The sequence below is a fragment of the Choloepus didactylus genome, chromosome 4, assembly GCF_015220235.1.
Source record: "Choloepus didactylus isolate mChoDid1 chromosome 4, mChoDid1.pri, whole genome shotgun sequence".
NCBI classification, from domain to species: domain Eukaryota; kingdom Metazoa; phylum Chordata; class Mammalia; order Pilosa; family Megalonychidae; genus Choloepus; species Choloepus didactylus.
Window position 1 is genome coordinate 158,489,418 of NC_051310.1, and position 18,847 is coordinate 158,508,264.

The window sequence follows — 18,847 nt, forward strand, 5'->3', positions numbered from 1 at the left end:
ATGTTTATATAGGAGTGGCTTAGGGGCAGCAATTGACTTGGAACTGGAATCATAGGGTACTTTGTTGACATTATGTTTATCTGAGGTGGTTTTGGGAGGGAGCACCATCAGTAAGTTCAGAAGGAAGGTCAGGAGGAAACTTGAGGAGGACTAGACATACACCCTCTTGAGGTTGTTCACTCTGAGAAAATGGCCCCATGAGTTGATCTCTGAAAGAGCTGCTCCTTAGGCTTTGGATAGCCTCTCTGGAGATGGTAAGTGTGTTTGTAATTTTGGCAAAGATGTTTGGATTATACTAGGTGGAGGCATAAGCATGGGAAGAAGTATGCGCTCATCACTCAAGGAGAGAGTGTTGTAGCAGGATGTTTACCCAGCTCCTCTTCTCTGCTATATGACCCTGCTCTCTGTATCCCAGAACTTAGTATGGTGTATGGCACATAACAGATGCTCAAAAATGTTTGTTAAAGACTAAAGACTGGTAGATGAAAAAGATGGTCAAATTTCCTCTCCTTAAAGAATTTATGCCCTCATGAGGTACACAGATATTAAACAAGTAATTGCACAATTAACCTACCCTAATTGGGTTGCACATTGTGAATGAGAAGCACAGAATGCTAACTCTGATCTAGACATGAGTAGAAGTTGGTCAAACAAAGGTTATGTGGAAAAAGGGACCTGGGCAGGAGGAACAGCATCTGCAAAGTCCTGGAAGCAGGAATGACCTTATGCATATAAGGAACTGACAACATCCAGCACCTTGCAGAGATGGTGCCCTACCTAGGCCCTGCTGCCTAGACGCCTGGGATCACTATGGCTCCCATCCTTCATGAAGCCTGATTCTTTTTTTCTTTCAGTCCTGTGAGCTTTCCTTTCGATATACTCCTTTTGCACTTAAATTATCCAGAGTTGGTTTCTGTTGCTTCCGACCAAAAATCTGTTATTGATATAATTTCTGTTACATCTCCTGAATTGTCAGTTATTGTTAAACTTTTATTTTTAAATAACCTTTTGTATGTTTGTATGTTATCTCCCAGTTAGATGGCCTGTGCTTTGAAGGAGCCACTAAGTTTTAGGGTTTGTTATACAGTGTTTGCTCAGGGTAGAGGTCCAGGATCTAGATGACGAGATCCAGGCTGTTAAGCCTCAGCTTGGTGCCATAATAGGATGAAACCTGAGGGTCTTGGGAGGAGAGATGAATGTGTGAGTGATGTAAATTTTTATGAGCAGATGGCAGACAGTGGCAGATTGTGTTTGCCAAAGATGGTCATGTATATGTATTTATCCCATCCCACATGCTCTTCTTACAGTATAACTGACATTCCCGTTCCCTGGAGGTGGGGTCCATGTTCTGCCTCCTGATGCTGGCCAGGGACTCATGACTGTCCTGACCAACTGAGTAGAGCTGTGTAACTTTCAGGGCTAGGTTGTGAAAAGGATATAGCTTCTGTCCGGTGCTCTGTCTCTTAATACTTGTCATGTTGTTAAGAAAGCCTAAATCTCATGGAGTTGTCACATGTATATGTTACAGCCAATTGCCCTAGCGACAGTCTCAGCCAGCAGTCAGCATCAACTACCAGACAGTAGATGATTCCAGTCCTCAGCCTTTGGGTCCCCAGTCAACACTGTGGAGCAGATACAAGCCTTCTCACTGCACTCTGTCTGAATTTGTTGCAGAAACTATGAGATGTAAAAAATGAACATTATGTTTTTAATTTTAAAAGTTTGGGGGATGATTTGTAATGCAGCAATGGATAAATAATACATTATGTGATAACTCTGAATGTATATTTGCATTAAAATATTTCAACTAAGGAGACAGTTTGAAAACCATTAGAGAAAATTGAGGAAAAAGGATATAGAAAGTGTTGCAATTTCAGGAATTTTTGTGAAATGGGATTTTATGAATCTCTGCCAAACTTATCCTTTGTTTTAAAATTTTTTCTAACTATTTATATATCTGTTGCTCTGTGTGAAAACATTTTCAAAACTAATATTTAGCTATAAAAAGGAATGAAGTACCAATACATGCTACTACATGACAAACCTTGAAAATATTATGCTAGGTGATCGAAGCCAGACATAAAAGGCCACATACTGGAGAAGCTTCCAAATTCCATCCCCCTATAGAATCTTTGAACAACCAACAAAAACTGGCAGAAATATCTTTCTCAAAGCTCCAGAAACAATTAAAGGCTTGCAGGAACAGAGCAGGGACTGAAACAAGGAAAAGGCTACTTAAAAGCAGTAGGATCTTCCAGCATCCTGGCTGGTCCCTACCCCACCCCTAAATGGCTCAGTGCAGAGCTGACCTGCACTATAGTGGGGGTCCCTGGTCCTGGTTCTGGAAGGAGCAGAGTAACCCTCTTGCACGTCCCTGGAGCATGTATGTCTGGCACAATCTGACTAGTGGCAGCCTTATGGAATGAACCCAGATACTCACTGCAGGCTTCCTGTCCCAGAACTTGCCCTGCATGTAGGAGGCAGCTCATAGAACTCTCCTATAGACAGAGAGCAGTCAAGTCACGACTGCCTGGAGCAAGGGATTGCAGACTGTTGGCCATACAGTGCAGTACCCAGGGTCATGAGGGCTGTTTTCTAGAAAAGAGAGGACATTTATGTCTGTGTAAACAGGGAATTCCTAGGGCTACATGCGCATGCCCAAGACAAGACACTTGTGCAGAAAGGATCAGTGTGCTGGTTTGGATATAATTTTGTCCCCCAGACAGCCATATTCTTTAATGCAATCTTGGGGACGGGGTGGCAGACATATCAGTGTTGATTAGGTTGGAAATTTTTTATTGTTTCCATGGAGATGTGACTCAATCAATTGTGGGTGAAACATTTGATTAAATTATTTCCATGGAGATATGGTCCCCGCACATTCAGGGTGGGTCTTAATTTAATCACCGGAGTCCTATAAAAGAACTCACAAACAGATCTCAGAGCAGCTGAGAGGGACATTTTGGAGAGAAGGTAAGAGCTGACACTGATGCTGACACTTGGAGATGCTTGGAGACATTTGGAGATGGTATCCCAGAGTTTGCTCTGGAGAAGCTAAGAGAGGACCCCAATGCTAAGATGCACAGGAGCTGAAGAAGCCAAGAGAGACCCAGAGACATTTTTGAGAAAGCCATTTTGAAATGCAACCAAATAACCCACTTATTTAAAGGCATTCTATTTCTGGTATTTTGCATAACAGCAGCATTAGCAATTGGAATAATCAGGGAGGCCTCTCTTCTCTAAACTCATTTTTTTGGGATAAGCCCTGAAGCAGAGCACTAATACAGAACAATCTGCAAAGACTGGGGAATGCGTACGCTTTTTTTTTTTTTTCTCTCTCTTCTCCTCTCCTCTCTTCTCTTCTCCTCTTTTCTTTCCTTTTCTTTTCTTTTTTAGCTTCTGGGCTTCCAGGAAAGTTGTGTCAAAACATAGGTGGATACAAGTTCAAGGAACAGATGCCACAGAATCTAAATTTCAGTGATACATTAATGTATCAAAATGTCCAGTTCCAACAAAAGGTTACGAAACATGGAAAGAAACAGGACTCAATGGTCTAGGCAAAGAAAAGGATTAAAGCATTAGAAACCATCAATGAGGAGGACCGGACCTGGGACATACCAGAAAAAGACTTTTAAACAATGGTCCTAAATATGTTCAAAGAGCTTAAGGAAAATATGGACAAAGAACTAAAGGAAATCAGGAAAATGATATATGAACACAAATAAAATATGAATATAGAGATGGAAATTATGAAAGGAAAACAAACAGAGCTGAAGACCCTAGTAATAGAAATTAAAAATCCCCTAGAGGGATTCAACAGCATATTGGAGCTGGCACAAGAAAGAATCAGTGTACTTGAAGATAGCAAAATTGAAATCATCCAGTCTGAGGAGCAGAAAGAAGAAAGAATGGAGAAAAGTAAGCAGAGCCTGAGGAACTGGTGGGACATCATCAAGTTTACCAATATATGCATTGTGGACATCCCAGAAGGAGAAGAAAGAGAGGAAGGGGCAGAAAGAATATTTTAAAAATAACGGCTGTTTTCGTTTCCTTGTTGCTAACCCATGCAATGGGTTGGTTTAAACAATGGGAATTTATTGGCTCACAGTTTGAGGCTAGGAAAAGCCAGATCAAGGCACCATCAAGGCAATGCTTTCTTCCCAAAGACTGGCATTCTGGGGCTGGCTGTCAGCCATCCTTGGTGCTTGGCTCTTCTGTCACATGGCAATGCACCTGTCAGCCTCTCCTGGCTTCTCCCTTCTCTTCTGAGTTTTGTTGACTTTCAGTTTCTGGCTGTTTCCTCTGCGGCTTTCTCTCTGTGTTGGAATTTCATTCTCTTTATAAAGGACTCCTGTAATAGGATTAAGACCCATCTTTATTGATTTGGGTTACACCTTAATTAAAGTAACCTTATCAAAAGGTTCTGCTTATCATGAGTTCACACCCACAGGAATGGATTAAGTTTTAGGACATGTTTTTCTGGAGTACAGAGTCCAAACCACCACAATGACCAGCTACTTCCCAAATTTAACAGAAGACATGAATGCACATCCAACCTGGTCAATGAACTCCAAACAGGATTAACACAAACACTATGGCATATTATAATCAGACTGTCAAATGCCAAGGATAAAGAGAGAATTCTGAAAGCCACAAGGAGAAGCAATGTATCAAGGGAACTTCAATAAGATTAAGTGCCAATCTCTCATCAGAAACCATGGAAGCAAGAAGGCAGTGGGATGATATATTTGAAGTGCTGAAAGCCAAAAACTGGCAACTAAGAATTCTATATCCTGCAAAACTGTCTTTCAAAATGAGGGAGAGATCAAGACATTTTCAGACAAACAAATGCTAAGGGAGTTTGTCACCACTAAGCCAGACCTACAAAAGATGCTAGACATTTCTGCAGGTTGAAAGGAAAGGACAGTAGACAATAGATCAAAGCACGTGAAGAAATAAAGATCTCTGGTGAGGGTAACGACATGGATAAATATAAATGCCAACACCTTTGTATTTTTGGTTTGTAACTTTACTTTTTACATCCTACAGAATCTAAAAGGCAAATGCATGAAATGTAATGATAAATTAGAATTCTGACTCATAATTTACAAACATATAATTTGTGTTAAGATGGAGGGAAATAGGAAGATAGTTTGTGTAGACATTTGAAATTAAGTTGGTTTCAAAGCAAATGAGAGTGTTATAGATTTAAGATGTTAAATTTAAGCAAAGAAGATATTGGAGAATATGCAAGCTCATAGACACAAAAATTAGACAGACCAATATGTAAGTATAAGTTTTTACTTTTTTATAAAAATACATTAATATATTTCAATGATGAATTCATTACTTTTTCTTGTCTTGTACTGTAATATTTATTTTATTTTAATTTATGTATATCTTTACTGGCATTGTATATATATGAGGTCAATAAAAGGAAATTTTTACTCTCTGCATTTCTTTTCTGGTTATTATTATTTGTTTTGTATCATGACTAGTAGTGAAAATAATTTTTTCTTATAGAAGAAAAGGGCTTTTAAAATGATATACTTCAGACATCAAATTAGGTATGCTACTAATGTTAGATATTGTGCTATTGAGAGACCAAATCAGAAAAAAATCAGGGTCTGATCTGGGATGGCATTGATGGGAATGTATATAAATTGCAGAAGTAAAACTGATAGATCTTTACAGTAATGGGGGCAAAGAAGCAGGAGATTTCAGGAATGAAGTATATTTGCAGCCTGGTAAAAACTGGCAATTCTTGGGGGGCTTGGCTTTTTATACATACCAATGCCTAGAATTGCTCTTGCATATAGAGGCCGTTCAAAACATATCTTTGTTTGAATGAATGAATGATCTCGTATAGGACTTGTCTTATCCTGCCTTATGTATTCTCTATCCACTTTTTTATTCCAGCTGTCGTCGTGGCAACCAACTGCTTATAGGGTCACCTGACAGCACAGTCCCAGTTTCTGCCTTTTTTCCCAGGGGCTTATTTGCTGCCATTTTGTGGGACACCTACCATTCTGACACTTGGGCAAACCTGAAAGTATGAGGGAGTTAAAACTCAAGGGACAATTTGTGACTATTGGGAGTGGGAGCCAGTAAATAAATATTCCCCTCTGCTGCATCTCGAATCCCGCTCTCTATGGCTCCACGGAAGGTCTCCAGTGGGATAAAGTTCCAGTTTTTCAGAGTGGTGACCAGCTCAATACCACGCCCTTGGATGGGTTTTCCCTGTCTCCCAGTTTCACTCCTAGTCTCCCACTTCTGTTCTTTGTGATCGTTTCCCAAAATGAACTACCTGTGTCAGGTGTCTGCCTCGGGCTCTGCTTTTTGCAGGAGCCCAGGCTCAGACAGATTAAATGTTAAATATGGTGTAGTGTAATTGGCACTGGACAAGGACCCGGGAGGCAGGAGTTCCAGACCTAGTGTTCTTGCTAACCTGATCTTGTGAAAATCACTTTATCAACTGAAAAGGTGGGCACCTTTGTCACCATTTTTAGATGCATGTGTATTGACATGGAAAGATGGCCAAGCCATTTGTTAACTGAGGGGAGAGAGGGAGAGGGAGAGAGAGAGAAAGAGAGAGAGAAAGAGGGAGAGAGAGAGAGATGCTTCTAGCATGATCTCATGTGCATAAAAAGAGAATGTGTGTATATAAGCATATGCATACAAAATGATGGACTATCACGGTTTGCCACTTATTGTCCTAAGGTTCGAACCGTTTACAAGGAGAAAGCATCTTGGGTAACAAAATGAAAACAATGCCCATCTCACAGGGCTCTTGAATCATGCTTGTGAAAGCGCAGAGCAGAAGGTAAAAGCGCGCCACAAAACTCAAGAAAAGCTGAGCTGTACTTAGGCAAACGCGCTAGGGGGCAGCCGAGCCAGCACAAAGGCAAGGCGGGGCGGGTAGCCCGGCGCGGAAGAAGGACTGGCTGCTGGGTCCTTGTGGTTGCCAGGGGGCAGAAGTGTAGGGCAACCTAAATCCACAACTACCCGCTTCTCTCCAGGCTCCAACACCAGGCGGGACATTTCAGAAGTCAGATGTTCCATCCCTCTGCCGCAGTCCGAACAGATGGAAGGGTTTTCAGAGTCGAGGGGATCCTCCCCAGTGCCAGGCAAGCTTGTTAGTCTGAGCAGTCTCAAACTTCTGCCAGATTTGCGCTCAACAACTCTAGCCTATGCTCCCTTTTTCCAACCCACACCCGCAGAGAGGGGAAATTGAGTCACTACAAGGTGAGGCTAGAGCCACAGGGGAAAGAGCGCGGACGCCAGCCCTCAGGGCCTTCCAGATGCTAGGAAAAGGGGGAGGGTTCACCAGGAAAATATACAAAGGGGGGTGAGGGCGGAGGCGGCTGGCTGGGCAGGAGCTGAGCCAGACCCATGGAGAAACGCTGCCCAGGATCAAAGGAAATATGACATTTGAAAAGAATGTGCACGTCTGCTTGTGCTGGGGCGGTGTGTGTGTGTGTGTGTGTGTGCGCGCGCGCGCGGGGGGTGGGTGGGGGTGAGTGGGTTGTGGAGTAGCAGGGGCTGGGCCTGGAACTCGGGGTCTCTACCCCTGCCCTTCTGGTCTTCGCTTCCCACCTCCCCCCTGCTGTGCTTCAGCGTCCCCCTTGTGGTCTATTCGCCTTTTAGGTGGACGCTGGCCGCCAGCCTTGGATGTTCCTCGCTCTCCCTCCCCGCGTGTGTCTTTTATTTCTGAGATGAAACTGGAAGGGAAATGTAACCTAAGGAGACCAACCAAAAAAAAAAAAAAAAAAAAAAAAAAAAATCAAATCAGGAGGCAGTAGGCCGCCTCCCCGCTCGGCCTCGGAACATTCTTCTCTCCCCGTGGGCCAGGCCTCTCTTTCTTCCCCGCCCCTCCTGCGTCGCGGCCCTGGGCTCGGAGCCTGAGCAGCTCCGCACGTCATTGGGGTCCCCGGGGGCTGGGGGGGTCCCCTGGGCGGGCCTGAGGGAGGACGGGAGGGGAGGAAGGGGGAGGGAGGAGAGCCGCCTCCGCCGAGCTGGGGCCCGCGGGCCAGCCCTCCCCTCTTTCCCCGGCTCTGAAGAGCCTGTTTCTCATTAGAGTAACGGGCGCGGTCTCCGCCCGGCTCCCGAGTGTTTGTAAACGTCTGACCCGAGGGCTGTCTCTTAACCCTTCAAACACAGGGTTGGGGCGGGGCTGAGGGTGCGGCCGCGGAGTCAGAGTTTTAGAGATCGGAGAGCGCTGCTGACTCTTAGAGAGGTTGAGTATACTGTATGCATGGGGAAAATGGTAACCACCCCTTCTTTCCCCGCCCCAACTCCGAGTCACGCGCCTCATCTTTAACTCTTCTCTTACAACCTGGGCCCCTCCGAGCCCGCCCTTCCTGGAAGCTCCACTCCTAGTCTTTCTTCCCACCCCGCCCAGGTGACAGGTGTCCGGCTCTGGGGCCCACTAGGTCGCGGGGTTCCGAGTACCTTGGAAACCTGGCCAGAATTTACAAGAGAGCAGCAGCGGAATGCTAGCGGATTAGAGATTCATTCCAGACCACAGTTTTAGAGAGGAAGGAGCAAACTTCCCGCGGAGGCTAATTAATGGCCCCTCTGGGTGGCTAGGACAAGGATAGCGGTAAAGCCCGGCCTGGATCACCACCCATCACGGGCTATGGGCCGTTGAACAGTTCCCCAAGAAGTTTCAGCTAGGACTGCTCCTGGAGGTGCCAAGACCATCTAAAGGCTCTTCACCTTTGGGAAAGGGGGAAAGACCGAGAGTGGAGGGGCTGGTTTGGCAGGGCAAAGGCTTCCAGAAGGCCCAGTCAGGGCGGCCTCAGGCAAGGGACTTCAAAAGAATGGCCTTTCCCTCTTCAGAGCAGCCTGAAGTCACTCTGCGCCCCAGAGCCATAAGGCCTCAGACTTGGAGAGAAAGAGGACGGGAGATGGTTCTGCTTTGCTACTTGCTGGCTACACAAGCCTTCAGAACTTCAGGAAGTGTCCTCCTTGGGTCTTCTACACTGGGGGACCAGAATGTGGCCGCTTTAAGACGCTCGGACCCGGAGCTCAACTAAGTGGGGTTGGGGTAGGGTAGCGGGACTCACGGAGGGAGATGATTGTCACTGCAGCTGACCAATAGGCATCATTAGGGTCGTACCATGCTTGAGGGACCGTTTTCCAATTCAGTTTTTTTTTTTTTTTTTTTTTTTTAGGGGGAGGGAATGGGGAGAGGACAGAGGGAAGGAGGGTGGGGGAGGACGAGGGGCGCGTGGTTTTCCCATCTCATCCCAGGAGGAGGGGCTGGAGCATCTCGGGCAGCCAATCAGAGATAAGGTGGGGGGGGCCCGCTTTGAAGAAGTTTGGGGGAAAAAAGTTTGGAAAAGTTTCTATAATAACGAGGGGGCGTCCAGAGGGAGGCGGCAGCGGCGGAGGAGGGGGCGTCTCAGAGAAGGGGAGGGAGGGAGCCGCGGGTGAAGAACCAGCGGCCTCCTCAGCTCCCCCTCCCACCCAGGCCGGGACCTGGGGGCTCTGGCCGGATCCATGGGGGCAGCAAGCTGCGAGGATGAGGAGCTGGAATTTAAGCTGGTGTTCGGGGAGGAAAAGGAGACCCCCCCGCTGGGCCCGGGGGGGTCGGGGGAAGGTTAGTGCGGGACTGGGAAGCGGTCTTGGGGTCAGCGAGAGAGGGGTCCGGGGATCCTGCGTCTGGGGAATTTAGGGTGAAGGATGAGGGGGGTGAGAGGTTGAGGGGAGCCGGTGGGGGTGTCCGGGGTCTGGGGAGATGAGGCTGGGGGCCCGGGCACCACTTTCTCCTTTTTAGGTCGTGACTTGGGTGGGGGTGGGGGTGCCGCTGGCTGCGCGCCGCCTCCCAGCGGGGCTGACTGTCACTGGGATGGGGGGCGGGCAGGAACCGCGGCCCCAAAAGTCCGGGAGCCGCGGGGAGAAAGGGAGGTCCAGCTCTGGAATTTGCCCCTTGTGGACAGAGTCTTGGGTCCGCAGACGGGACTCCCTGGGCTGGGGGCACTTTCAGGCCCGGGTAGGGCGCCCCTCCCCCTCCCCTGTCTGGCCGCAATAAGAGGCAGATGGCGGGGATTGAGCCGGGGGCGGCGGCCGTCGCTCGCACGGAATCCGCATTGCCCGCGCCCCCACCCCCCACCCCCGCCTGGGCCCCGCACACAGCACCTCCTTGTCTGTACCCCCGCCCCCGGATTGGGGGGACCAAGGGAGGAGCCACCTAGTCTTCGTCACCACAGCTCTGGCTGTCCCCCCCTCCCCAAGGTTGCTATGGCAACTGGGGCTCCTGCCAATGCCCGTTTGGGGGTTTGGGAACCGCTGCTAATTGGGTTCATGTGTGAGTCGACCCCAGCCCAGCCCAGCACCTCCCTAAACACTCCTCCAGGCCCAGCTCAGCCCCTCTTGACCCGCCTCCCTCACCTTAAGACCCGCCCCCTACGGTACCTCAGGTCCCAGGGCCAGGGTCTCAGAGTCTATTCTCCGAGTGGAAAAGTTCTGGCACACCCGGGTCTATTTCCTCCGCAATCCGAGGTCCAACTTCGCTTTTGTCTTTGTGGCTCTGAGAGACCCCTCCTCGCTGAGGTGGGGGTAGGGTGTAGAGCAGGACTTGGGGAGCTGACTACTCAAGGAGCCCAGACACCTCACCTACTCCTCTCACTCGCCATCTTTTATGGCATCCCTCCCTCTCCTCCCCCCTTTTCCCCACTTTCACAGAACTGGACTCAGAGGACGCCCCACTATGCTGCCGTCTGGCCCTGGGAGAGCCCCCGCCCTACGGCGCTGCTCCCATTGGCATTCCCCGGCCTCCACCCCCTCGGCCTGGCATGCACTCGCCACCGCCGCGCCCGGCCCCCTCACCTGGCACCTGGGAGAGCCAACCCGCCCGGTCGGTGAGACTGGGGGGGCCGGGCGGGGCCTCTGGGGGAACTGGGGGCGGCCGGGTTTTCGAGTGCCCCAGCATCCGCATCACCTCCATCTCTCCCACGTCTGACCTGCCGGCTCCGTTAGAGGACAACCTCGACGCCTGGGGGGACGGCTCTCCCAGAGATTACCTCCCACCAGAAGGCTTTGGGGGCTACCGAGAGGCAGGGGGTCAGGGCGGGGGGCCTTTCTTCAGCCCGAGCCCCGGTAGCAGCAGCTTGTCCTCGTGGAGCTTCTTTTCGGATGCGTCGGACGAGGCAGCCCTATATGCGGCCTGCGACGAGGTGGAGTCTGAGTTAAATGAGGCGGCCTCCCGCTTTGGCCTGGGCTCTCCGCTGCCCTCGCCCCGGGCCTCTCCTAGGCCATGGACCCCTGAGGATCCCTGGAGCCTGTACGGCCGGAGCCCAGGAACCCGGGGGCCAGAGGATAGCTGGCTACTCCTCAGCACTCCAGGGCCAACTCCAGCATCCCCTCGACCTGCCTCTCCGTGCGGCAAGAGGCGCTATTCCAGCTCGGGAACCCCGTCTTCAGCCTCCCCAGCTCTGTCCCGCCGCGGCAGCCTGGGGGAAGAGGGTCCTGAGCCACCTCCACCACCCCCATTGCCTTTGACCCGGGACCCTGGCTCACCTGGCCCTTTTGACTATGTGGGTGCCCCACCGGCTGAGAGCATCCCCCAAAAGACCCGGCGGACTTCCAGCGAGCAGGCAGCGGCCTTGCCTCGGCCAGAGGAGCCTGCCCCATGCAATGGGAAGCTGCCTTCGGGAGCAGAGGATGCTGCTGCCCCTTCTGTGGGGCCCCGGAAGGAGGTGGCCGGCATGGACTACCTGGCAGTGCCCTCCCCACTTGCTTGGTCCAAGGCCCGGATTGGGGGACACAGCCCCATCTTCAGGTGAGGATCATGCCTGGCAGCAACACTCTCTCCAGCCATCCTTCTAGGAGAGCAGGAGGGTCAAGGAACAAATGGATCTGAAGAAGGGTCCTAGTTCTGTGCCCTTTCAAAAGAGAATCTGCAACCAGGAAGGCAGCTGCCACCTACCACATTTTAGGGAGAATTTAGAAAACCGTGGCCCACCCAGGGCAGATGATTTGCACAAGGGCAGTCACAGCCCTTGGACCAATTCGAAAAAGGGCACAGTGTTCTAAAAGTCCCAGTTAGATAAAGGCACCATTCCTGCATGTTATCGCCACTCTGGGCTGGGTGTGGAGTTGGGCATGGAGCATGGAGCTGGGCATGGAGTATGGACTGGATTTTAGCCTTTTACTCTGGCTCTCTCTGCTGCAGAAAGCACCCCATCTCTATACCCCAGTTTCAAGGTCCTGACCTAGCAGCCTTAAAAGTAGAGCTGCTAATTTCAATAAAATAGCACATATTTGCAAGTCAAAGAACTCATATTAAAACAAGCAGTTCTTGCAGTTTTTCTACCTCTTCCACTCACAAAAAAACCTGCTCATTTCAATAATCCTTACCTTTGAGATATCAGGCTGGGCTGGTTCCATCCAGAAAAGTTTCCTGGAGAAAGAGACCTTAACCTGGCTTCCCCTGGGGCTCCCCTAGGGAAGGGTTTCTCAATCTTGCCACTTTTGATACTTTGAGCAGGATAATTCTTCAGTCTGTGGGACTGTCTGGGGCCCTATAGGTTGTTTAGTAGCATCCCTGTCCTCCATCCACTAGATGCTAGTTGCATGTCCTCCCCTAGTTGTGACAACCAAAGATGTCTCCAGACAATGCCAAAGATCATTGGGGGACAAAGTCACCACTACTCTTGGATATCTGGGAGCTCACTATGGGAACTCTACCTGTCTATCCCCAATTAGTGGAAAGGGTGCTGGCCTCAGAGAACAGGCTCAGGCCTAGGCTCTGTCCCCTGCTGCTCACTTGGCCCTTTCGATTATGCTCTCTGGGCCTCAAGATCTTTATTTATAAAACAAAATGATTCATCTCTGAGGCCTTTTCTGATCTGCAGTGGTGCTTCTTTACCTCCCTCTTCCCATCCAGAACTGAGGGATTAGGATGGGCTTGGGCTCTCTCTGTATCCAGGTGAAACCCACCCCCTCCACTCCCCAAGCTCTGGGCTCAGAGCTGGGATAAAGGAAACTTGGGCCTGTTGTCATCCTCCAGGCCTCACCTCAAGGGGCGCTGCAGGACCTGTCCCCTATCTCCCCTTCTGGGTTTTTGGATTTCCTTATTTCTGCTGGGACCCACTCTTCCTCCCATGTCCACACCCCCTCCTCCCTCACAACCCAGGGATCCAGGACCCAGGGCTGCCGTGACTGGGGTCTGAGGCTGCAGATGGTCAGTGCTCTTCTCTCCTGCCTAGGACCTCTGCCCTACCCCCGCTGGACTGGCCTCTGCCTAGCCAGTATGAGCAGCTGGAGCTGAGGATAGAAGTGCAGCCTAGAGCCCACCATCGGGCCCACTATGAGACAGAGGGCAGCCGAGGAGCTGTCAAAGCCGCCCCTGGGGGTCACCCTGTGGTCAAGGTAAGGGGCAGAGGGTGGGCCTGATAGCTTTTCTCCTCCCCGAACTCAGATCCCTGCAGCCAGGCTCCAACTGTGCAGACCCATGGCACTGCCCTTTCCCACACTCCCTCTCAGCTCTGACCCTGCAGGCAGCCTGGGGGAGGGGCTGGAATTGGAGGAGGAGGGGTGCACTTCAAGAACCCGGATATACTTTCTACTCTTCTATCCTTCCACCCCCATCCCATGGGACACCAGCCTCATGTCTCCTCTGGAAAATGGTGGCCTGCCAAATGTGGGGGAGGGGGTAGGCTGAGGCCAGAGGTCACTGGGAATTAAGTTGTCCCTAAGTTGAATTGGGCCAGTCTTTTAGAAGCTCTTCTCCCTCCCCCAAACCCAGTTTGGGTGTTTTTCCAAGAATAACACTGTGAACTCCAGGCCACATTTTCTCCATAACTGGTGCCCAGTTCCCCCAGGGAATCCCTTGCAGGATATCCTTTATCATTTACCATCCCCATCCCCTGGTGGACTGAAAATCCAGGGATGGATGAAGAACAAGACAGCAGGGCTTTCAGTTGGGTAGCCTCTGTCTCCCTCTGCCAGCTCCTAGGCTACAGTGAGAAGCCACTGACCCTACAGATGTTCATCGGCACTGCAGATGAAAGGAACCTGCGGCCTCATGCCTTCTACCAAGTGCACCGCATCACAGGCAAGATGGTGGCCACGGCCAGCTATGAGGCCGTAGTCAGTGGTACCAAGGTGTTGGAGATGACCCTGCTCCCTGAGAACAACATGGCAGCCAAGTAAGTCCCCAGTCAACTTCCCTTAAGTCTGCAGGCTTTAGGACCAGTCTTTCCCATTGGACCTAGACTAGGCTCCCTTCTCCCTCTTCCCAGAAGAGCTAGACATCATCTAGGAGCCAGTTCAGGCCTTCTCACCATCTAGAGGATGACTTTTGGAGCTGGAGAGCATTCTGAAAGGCCTTCCCTGGGTTAGAAGATAGCCCTCCTAGGCTCCCATAGAAGGTCATTCAGGGCTTTGGAGGGAGAGAGGGGGCTTCACTCTTGGGAGGTGTCACCATTCTGGCTTCAGCTAGGAGGGCTTGCCATCCATTCTTTGCCTTCAGCATCGACTGTGCTGGAATCCTGAAGCTTCGGAATTCAGACATTGAGCTGCGGAAGGGTGAGACAGACATCGGGCGCAAGAACACGCGTGTTCGACTGGTGTTTCGGGTCCACGTGCCCCAGGGCAGCGGGAAGGTCATCTCGGTGCAGGCAGCATCAGTGCCCATTGAGTGCTGTGAGCAAAGAGGCCCTGCGCCATCTCTCTGTCTCTTGCTATTCTCTTGTCCATCTGCCCATCTCCTCTGCACGGTGTCCTGTGCCCTGTCCCAGGTAGCCCTATAGAGGACTCAGCTCTCATTTCTACCATGGAGGGCCCTGCCACAGACTCTCTGATCCCCGGGCTGGCTCTGAGTGATCCTGTGCTCCATCTGCCTCTGGGGTGGCCTGTGCACTTGTCTGGTGAAAACCTGGCCTACCCTGTTGCCTCTCTCTCTGTCCCCGATGTGGCCCTGACATGGTCTGTGTGACCCCAGGGATACTGTTGGTTTACCTGTCTGTCTGCCCCCCCAGGAGGTCATCTCCCAGGACCTGGTGGCAGTTATTCCTAGGAGGGTGGGGGCAGAGGAGGTCTCCCCTCACTGCCCAGCCCAGCTAGGCTTCTTCCCTGCACTGTTCTGCAGCTCAGCGCTCAGCTCAGGAGCTGCCCCAGGTGGAGGCCTACAGCCCCAGTGCCTGCTCCGTGAGAGGAGGTGAGGAACTAGTGCTGACCGGCTCCAACTTCCTGCCCGACTCCAAGGTGGTGTTCATTGAGAGGGGTCCTGGTAAGTGCCCACTGGGGTGGGGAAGGGAGGCAGGCAGAGTTTGGGACTGGCAGGTGGGAGGTCTCTGGTACTGCCACTAAGCTAGCTAGTGAAGCCTCAGTTTCCTTATCTGTACAATGGGACAGATAGACTTTCCCTACCTATTGTACTGTCCGCTTCCCGTGGAGAGATGTGGATGACAGCTATCTAAAACCTTGAGAATGCTGAACAAATGTAAGGCATGCACATTCTGTTTATTAAAGAGGAGTCAGCTTTGAGATAATTAACCCCCAGGTGGATAGGGTATAGCAAGGACGGGTGACTCACACCCTCACCCCTCCCATGAGCCACCTCCTCCTGAGTTATGGGCTTGTAGCCCAGCCATGATTACAAGAACCCGTGAAGTGCCCAAGACAGAGCTGCAGGGGTGGAGAAGGGGAAGACTGAAGCCGCCAGGTGCACCCACCCACCTGAGGCTCTTGCCCTCCCTTCCAACCCTGCCCATCAAGAGCCCCAGCCCTTCTACCCAAATCTCAGAGTGGATTCAGAGGTCCCAGATCATGAGACTTGGTGGGATCATTGCCTTCTTTTAAGCCAAGACCCTTTCTTACCATTGATCTTCTCCTCAGAACTATCATGGGAAGGAATGTTTGGAATTAGATGGGAGCGTTTGAGGGTTGCTTCTATCACTTACCCCCTCTAGTCTTTGGGCTGGTCCTGTCATTTCTCTTGGTCTTGGTTTGCTGCTCTGTACTTTGGGGATGGTTTTAAACCCTGACTTTTCCATTGAGTAAATGCACAGTGGGCTCCTCCATGTGCCAGACCTTCTAGAGGCCTTCTGAATCTGGCCTTGGCTCTAGCAGGAGGAGAAATGGCAGGGGACTGAGGCAGGGGACTGGGACCGTAGTGTTGGGCTGGAGCTCTCTGTTCCCCCTGCACAGATGGAAAGCTGCAATGGGAAGAGGAGGCCACAGTGAACCGGTTGCAGAGCAATGAGGTACCAGTGTCACCAGGGTGCCATTCTGGGGGATGGGGTGGGAGAAGTCAAGAAATACTCAACTAGATCCCCTTGCCCATGGGAGTGGACTCCAAAAGCTACCTATTCTTTTCTGGAGGAGGCATCCTGGCCACTGTGGAAGCAGCTTCATCTCTAAGGAATGAACTTTGCTCCTTGGCAAATGGCAAAGGCCAGGGGGTGGTAGGATTTGGGTCCTTGGAAGGGCTGGACTGATCCTATATCCCTGAGTGCTCCCTGCCTCATCCTCTTCTCTTCCCCAGGTGACACTGACACTGACTGTCCCTGAGTACAGCAACAAGCGGGTGTCACGGCCAGTCCAGGTCTACTTTTACGTCTCCAATGGGCGGAGGAAGCGCAGTCCTACCCAGAGTTTCAAGTTCCTGCCTGGTGCGCTCTAGGGTAGCCCATGGCGGGGGTATAGGGACATGGGGAGCTGGGGCAGGGGCAGAGAGGAGCAGTGACTCCACTGTGAGGGGCCCAGGGGTGAGTGAAATCTGGGGATGGATGGGGGGTGGTTGGAAGGCATGGAAACTGCCAGATCTCTCACCTGCATGTCCTTCTGCTTCCCTGTTTGTCAGTGGTCTTCAAGGAGGAGCCTCTGTCGGACTCATCTCTCCGGGGCTTCCCTTCAGCATCAGGCCCCCCCTTTGGCACTGACATGGACTTCTCACCACCCAGGCCCCCCTACCCCTCCTATCCCCATGAAGACCCTGCTTACGAAACTCCTTACCTGTCAGAAGGCTTCAGCTATGGCACGCCCCCTCTGTATCCCCAGACGGGGCCCCCACCATCCTACAGATCTGGCCTGCGGATGTTCCCTGAGACTGGGGGGACCACAGGTTGTGCCCGGCCACCTCCCGTCTCCTTCCTTCCCCACCCCTTCCCTAATGACCCCTATGGAGGACGGGGCTCCCCCTTTCCCCTGGGGCTGCCATTCCCTCCTCCAGCTCCCTTTCGGTCCCCACTACCTTCGTCACCCCCTCTTGAAGGCCCCTTCCCTCCCCAGAGTGGTGTTCATCCCCCATCTGCTGAGGGATACAGTGAGGTAGGGCCAGGCTATGGCCCTGGGGAGGGGGCTCCGGAGCAGGAGAAATCCAGGGGTGGCTACAGCAGCGGCTTCCGAGACAGTGTCCCTATCCAGGGTATCACGCTGGAGGAAGGTGGGTGTGGGACTGGGGGCTGCGAGTGTGAGTGCGAGTGCGTTTGAGAGATTGCTCTGCATGTTTGCTGCGGGGACGCTTAGACTGGGCATCCTTGGTCCCCCAGGGCCAGTTGCAGGGTCCCAGGAGGCACGTTCCTGGTGCTGTGGCTACCTGCATAGTTAGCTTCATTCTGAAGGGCACATGGAGTATCTGCCCCGGCTGCTCTCCTAACCATGCCCCAAATCCCCAAATCTCTGAGCTAGAAGTGCTTTCAAGATCATTTAATTTTGCTCCCTCAATTTGCAGATTCAGGCCCTGAGTTTCAGAGAGGGGCAGTAGTTTGCTGGGGTCCCAATCAGGCACTTTTTTCTTGCCTCAGCAGTCCCCTAACGTGGTGACTGTGGTCAGGATTTTGCCTCTCCTTCCTCCCACTGGCTACGCCCACCTCTGTCCCTGCCGACACCGATTGCCCTGACTTTGCAGGTCAAGTCAGCAGGAAAGGGGCTGGGGGTGGGGGACTGGGAGTCCACGTGGATGGAGTTGGGCAAGATTTTATCGGGAGCAGATGTCAAGCCATGTTGGGAAAACTGAGGCCCAGTGGAAGAGAAGCCAGTGGAGGAGGAGCCAGAGGCATCCTAGCCGGAGGCCTGTCTGGAATGGATTGGGAGTCTCTGGAAGAGGAGGGGCCCCACCCCTAGCCCAATCTTTCAACTGCCCCTCCTTTGCAGTGAGTGAGATCATTGGCCGAGACCTGAGTGGCTTCCCTGCGCCGTCTGGAGAAGAGCCTCCTGCCTGAATCATCGCCTGGCAACCCCAGCCCCCTGGCCCCTGCCCTGCCCACTTCCCCTTCTTCCTGGGGTGGTGGTTCCAGAAGCTTGGGGCCAACTCTGGTTCCTCTTTCTCCTGCTTTGACACTCCACTCCAACTATTCTCCGCACCCCCAAGCTGAGGTGTGGCCCCCCCCCATCCCCACCCTGGCCTGGTGCTGCCTTGGAAGGTTGGGGGAGGGGAAGTGGGGAGAACTGGGGTGGGTGGAGACGAGCCTGGGTGGAAAGGACTGACTGAAGTGAAGGCTGTGCCTAGATTATGTACAGACTGTGGGGCACGGATGTATGGGTAATAAACTGCTCACCAATTAGTGCCTTGGGTTCCAGAGCTCTTTGAAGAAAGGGGTGGGGCAAGTGATGGTGGATTGGGGGACATTGCATCCCAAAGCACTTCTTGGCAGCAGGGGCTGGGGAAGGTGCAAAGGGGCCCCAGGAACGCCCTGATTGGAGCCTGGGGGCCTGATGTTCCCTAAAAGGGGCTGGGGACTAGGGCTTGAGTAAAGCTTCTCCATCCTCTCCTCCCCAGGAGGTCACATTCCTTTAGAAGCTTGAGACTAGGACCTGGGAGTCTGTTTTTTCAAGTTCCTTTCTCTCCCCACCACCCAGATGATTCCGATTCATAGCCAAGGTCAGAAAACACTAT

The 18,847-nt window shown here is 51.8% G+C and overlaps 1 protein-coding gene across 3 annotated transcripts; it reads left to right on the forward strand.

Moving 5' to 3' along the window:
- Positions 1 to 6,981: 6,981 nt before the first annotated feature.
- Positions 6,982 to 18,477, forward strand: NFATC4 (nuclear factor of activated T cells 4). Of its 3 annotated transcripts, none has more exons than XM_037834683.1 (11): positions 7,005 to 7,245; positions 9,476 to 9,604; positions 10,690 to 11,785; positions 13,215 to 13,377; positions 13,957 to 14,156; positions 14,480 to 14,652; positions 15,098 to 15,238; positions 16,159 to 16,214; positions 16,496 to 16,622; positions 16,814 to 17,395; positions 18,106 to 18,477. In XM_037834683.1, the coding sequence occupies exons 1-11, from the start codon at positions 7,191 to 7,193 to the stop codon at positions 18,171 to 18,173; spliced, it is 2,790 nt and encodes a 929-aa protein (XP_037690611.1). In that variant the 5' UTR covers positions 7,005 to 7,190; the 3' UTR covers positions 18,174 to 18,477. The 3 variants fall into 3 exon arrangements, with proteins under 3 accessions (XP_037690612.1, XP_037690611.1, XP_037690613.1); XM_037834685.1 differs by having other exon boundaries at positions 16,814 to 17,074; XM_037834684.1 differs by lacking the exon at positions 9,476 to 9,604 and having other exon boundaries at positions 6,982 to 7,127; positions 18,106 to 18,476.
- The last annotated feature ends 370 nt before the right edge of the window (positions 18,478 to 18,847 follow it).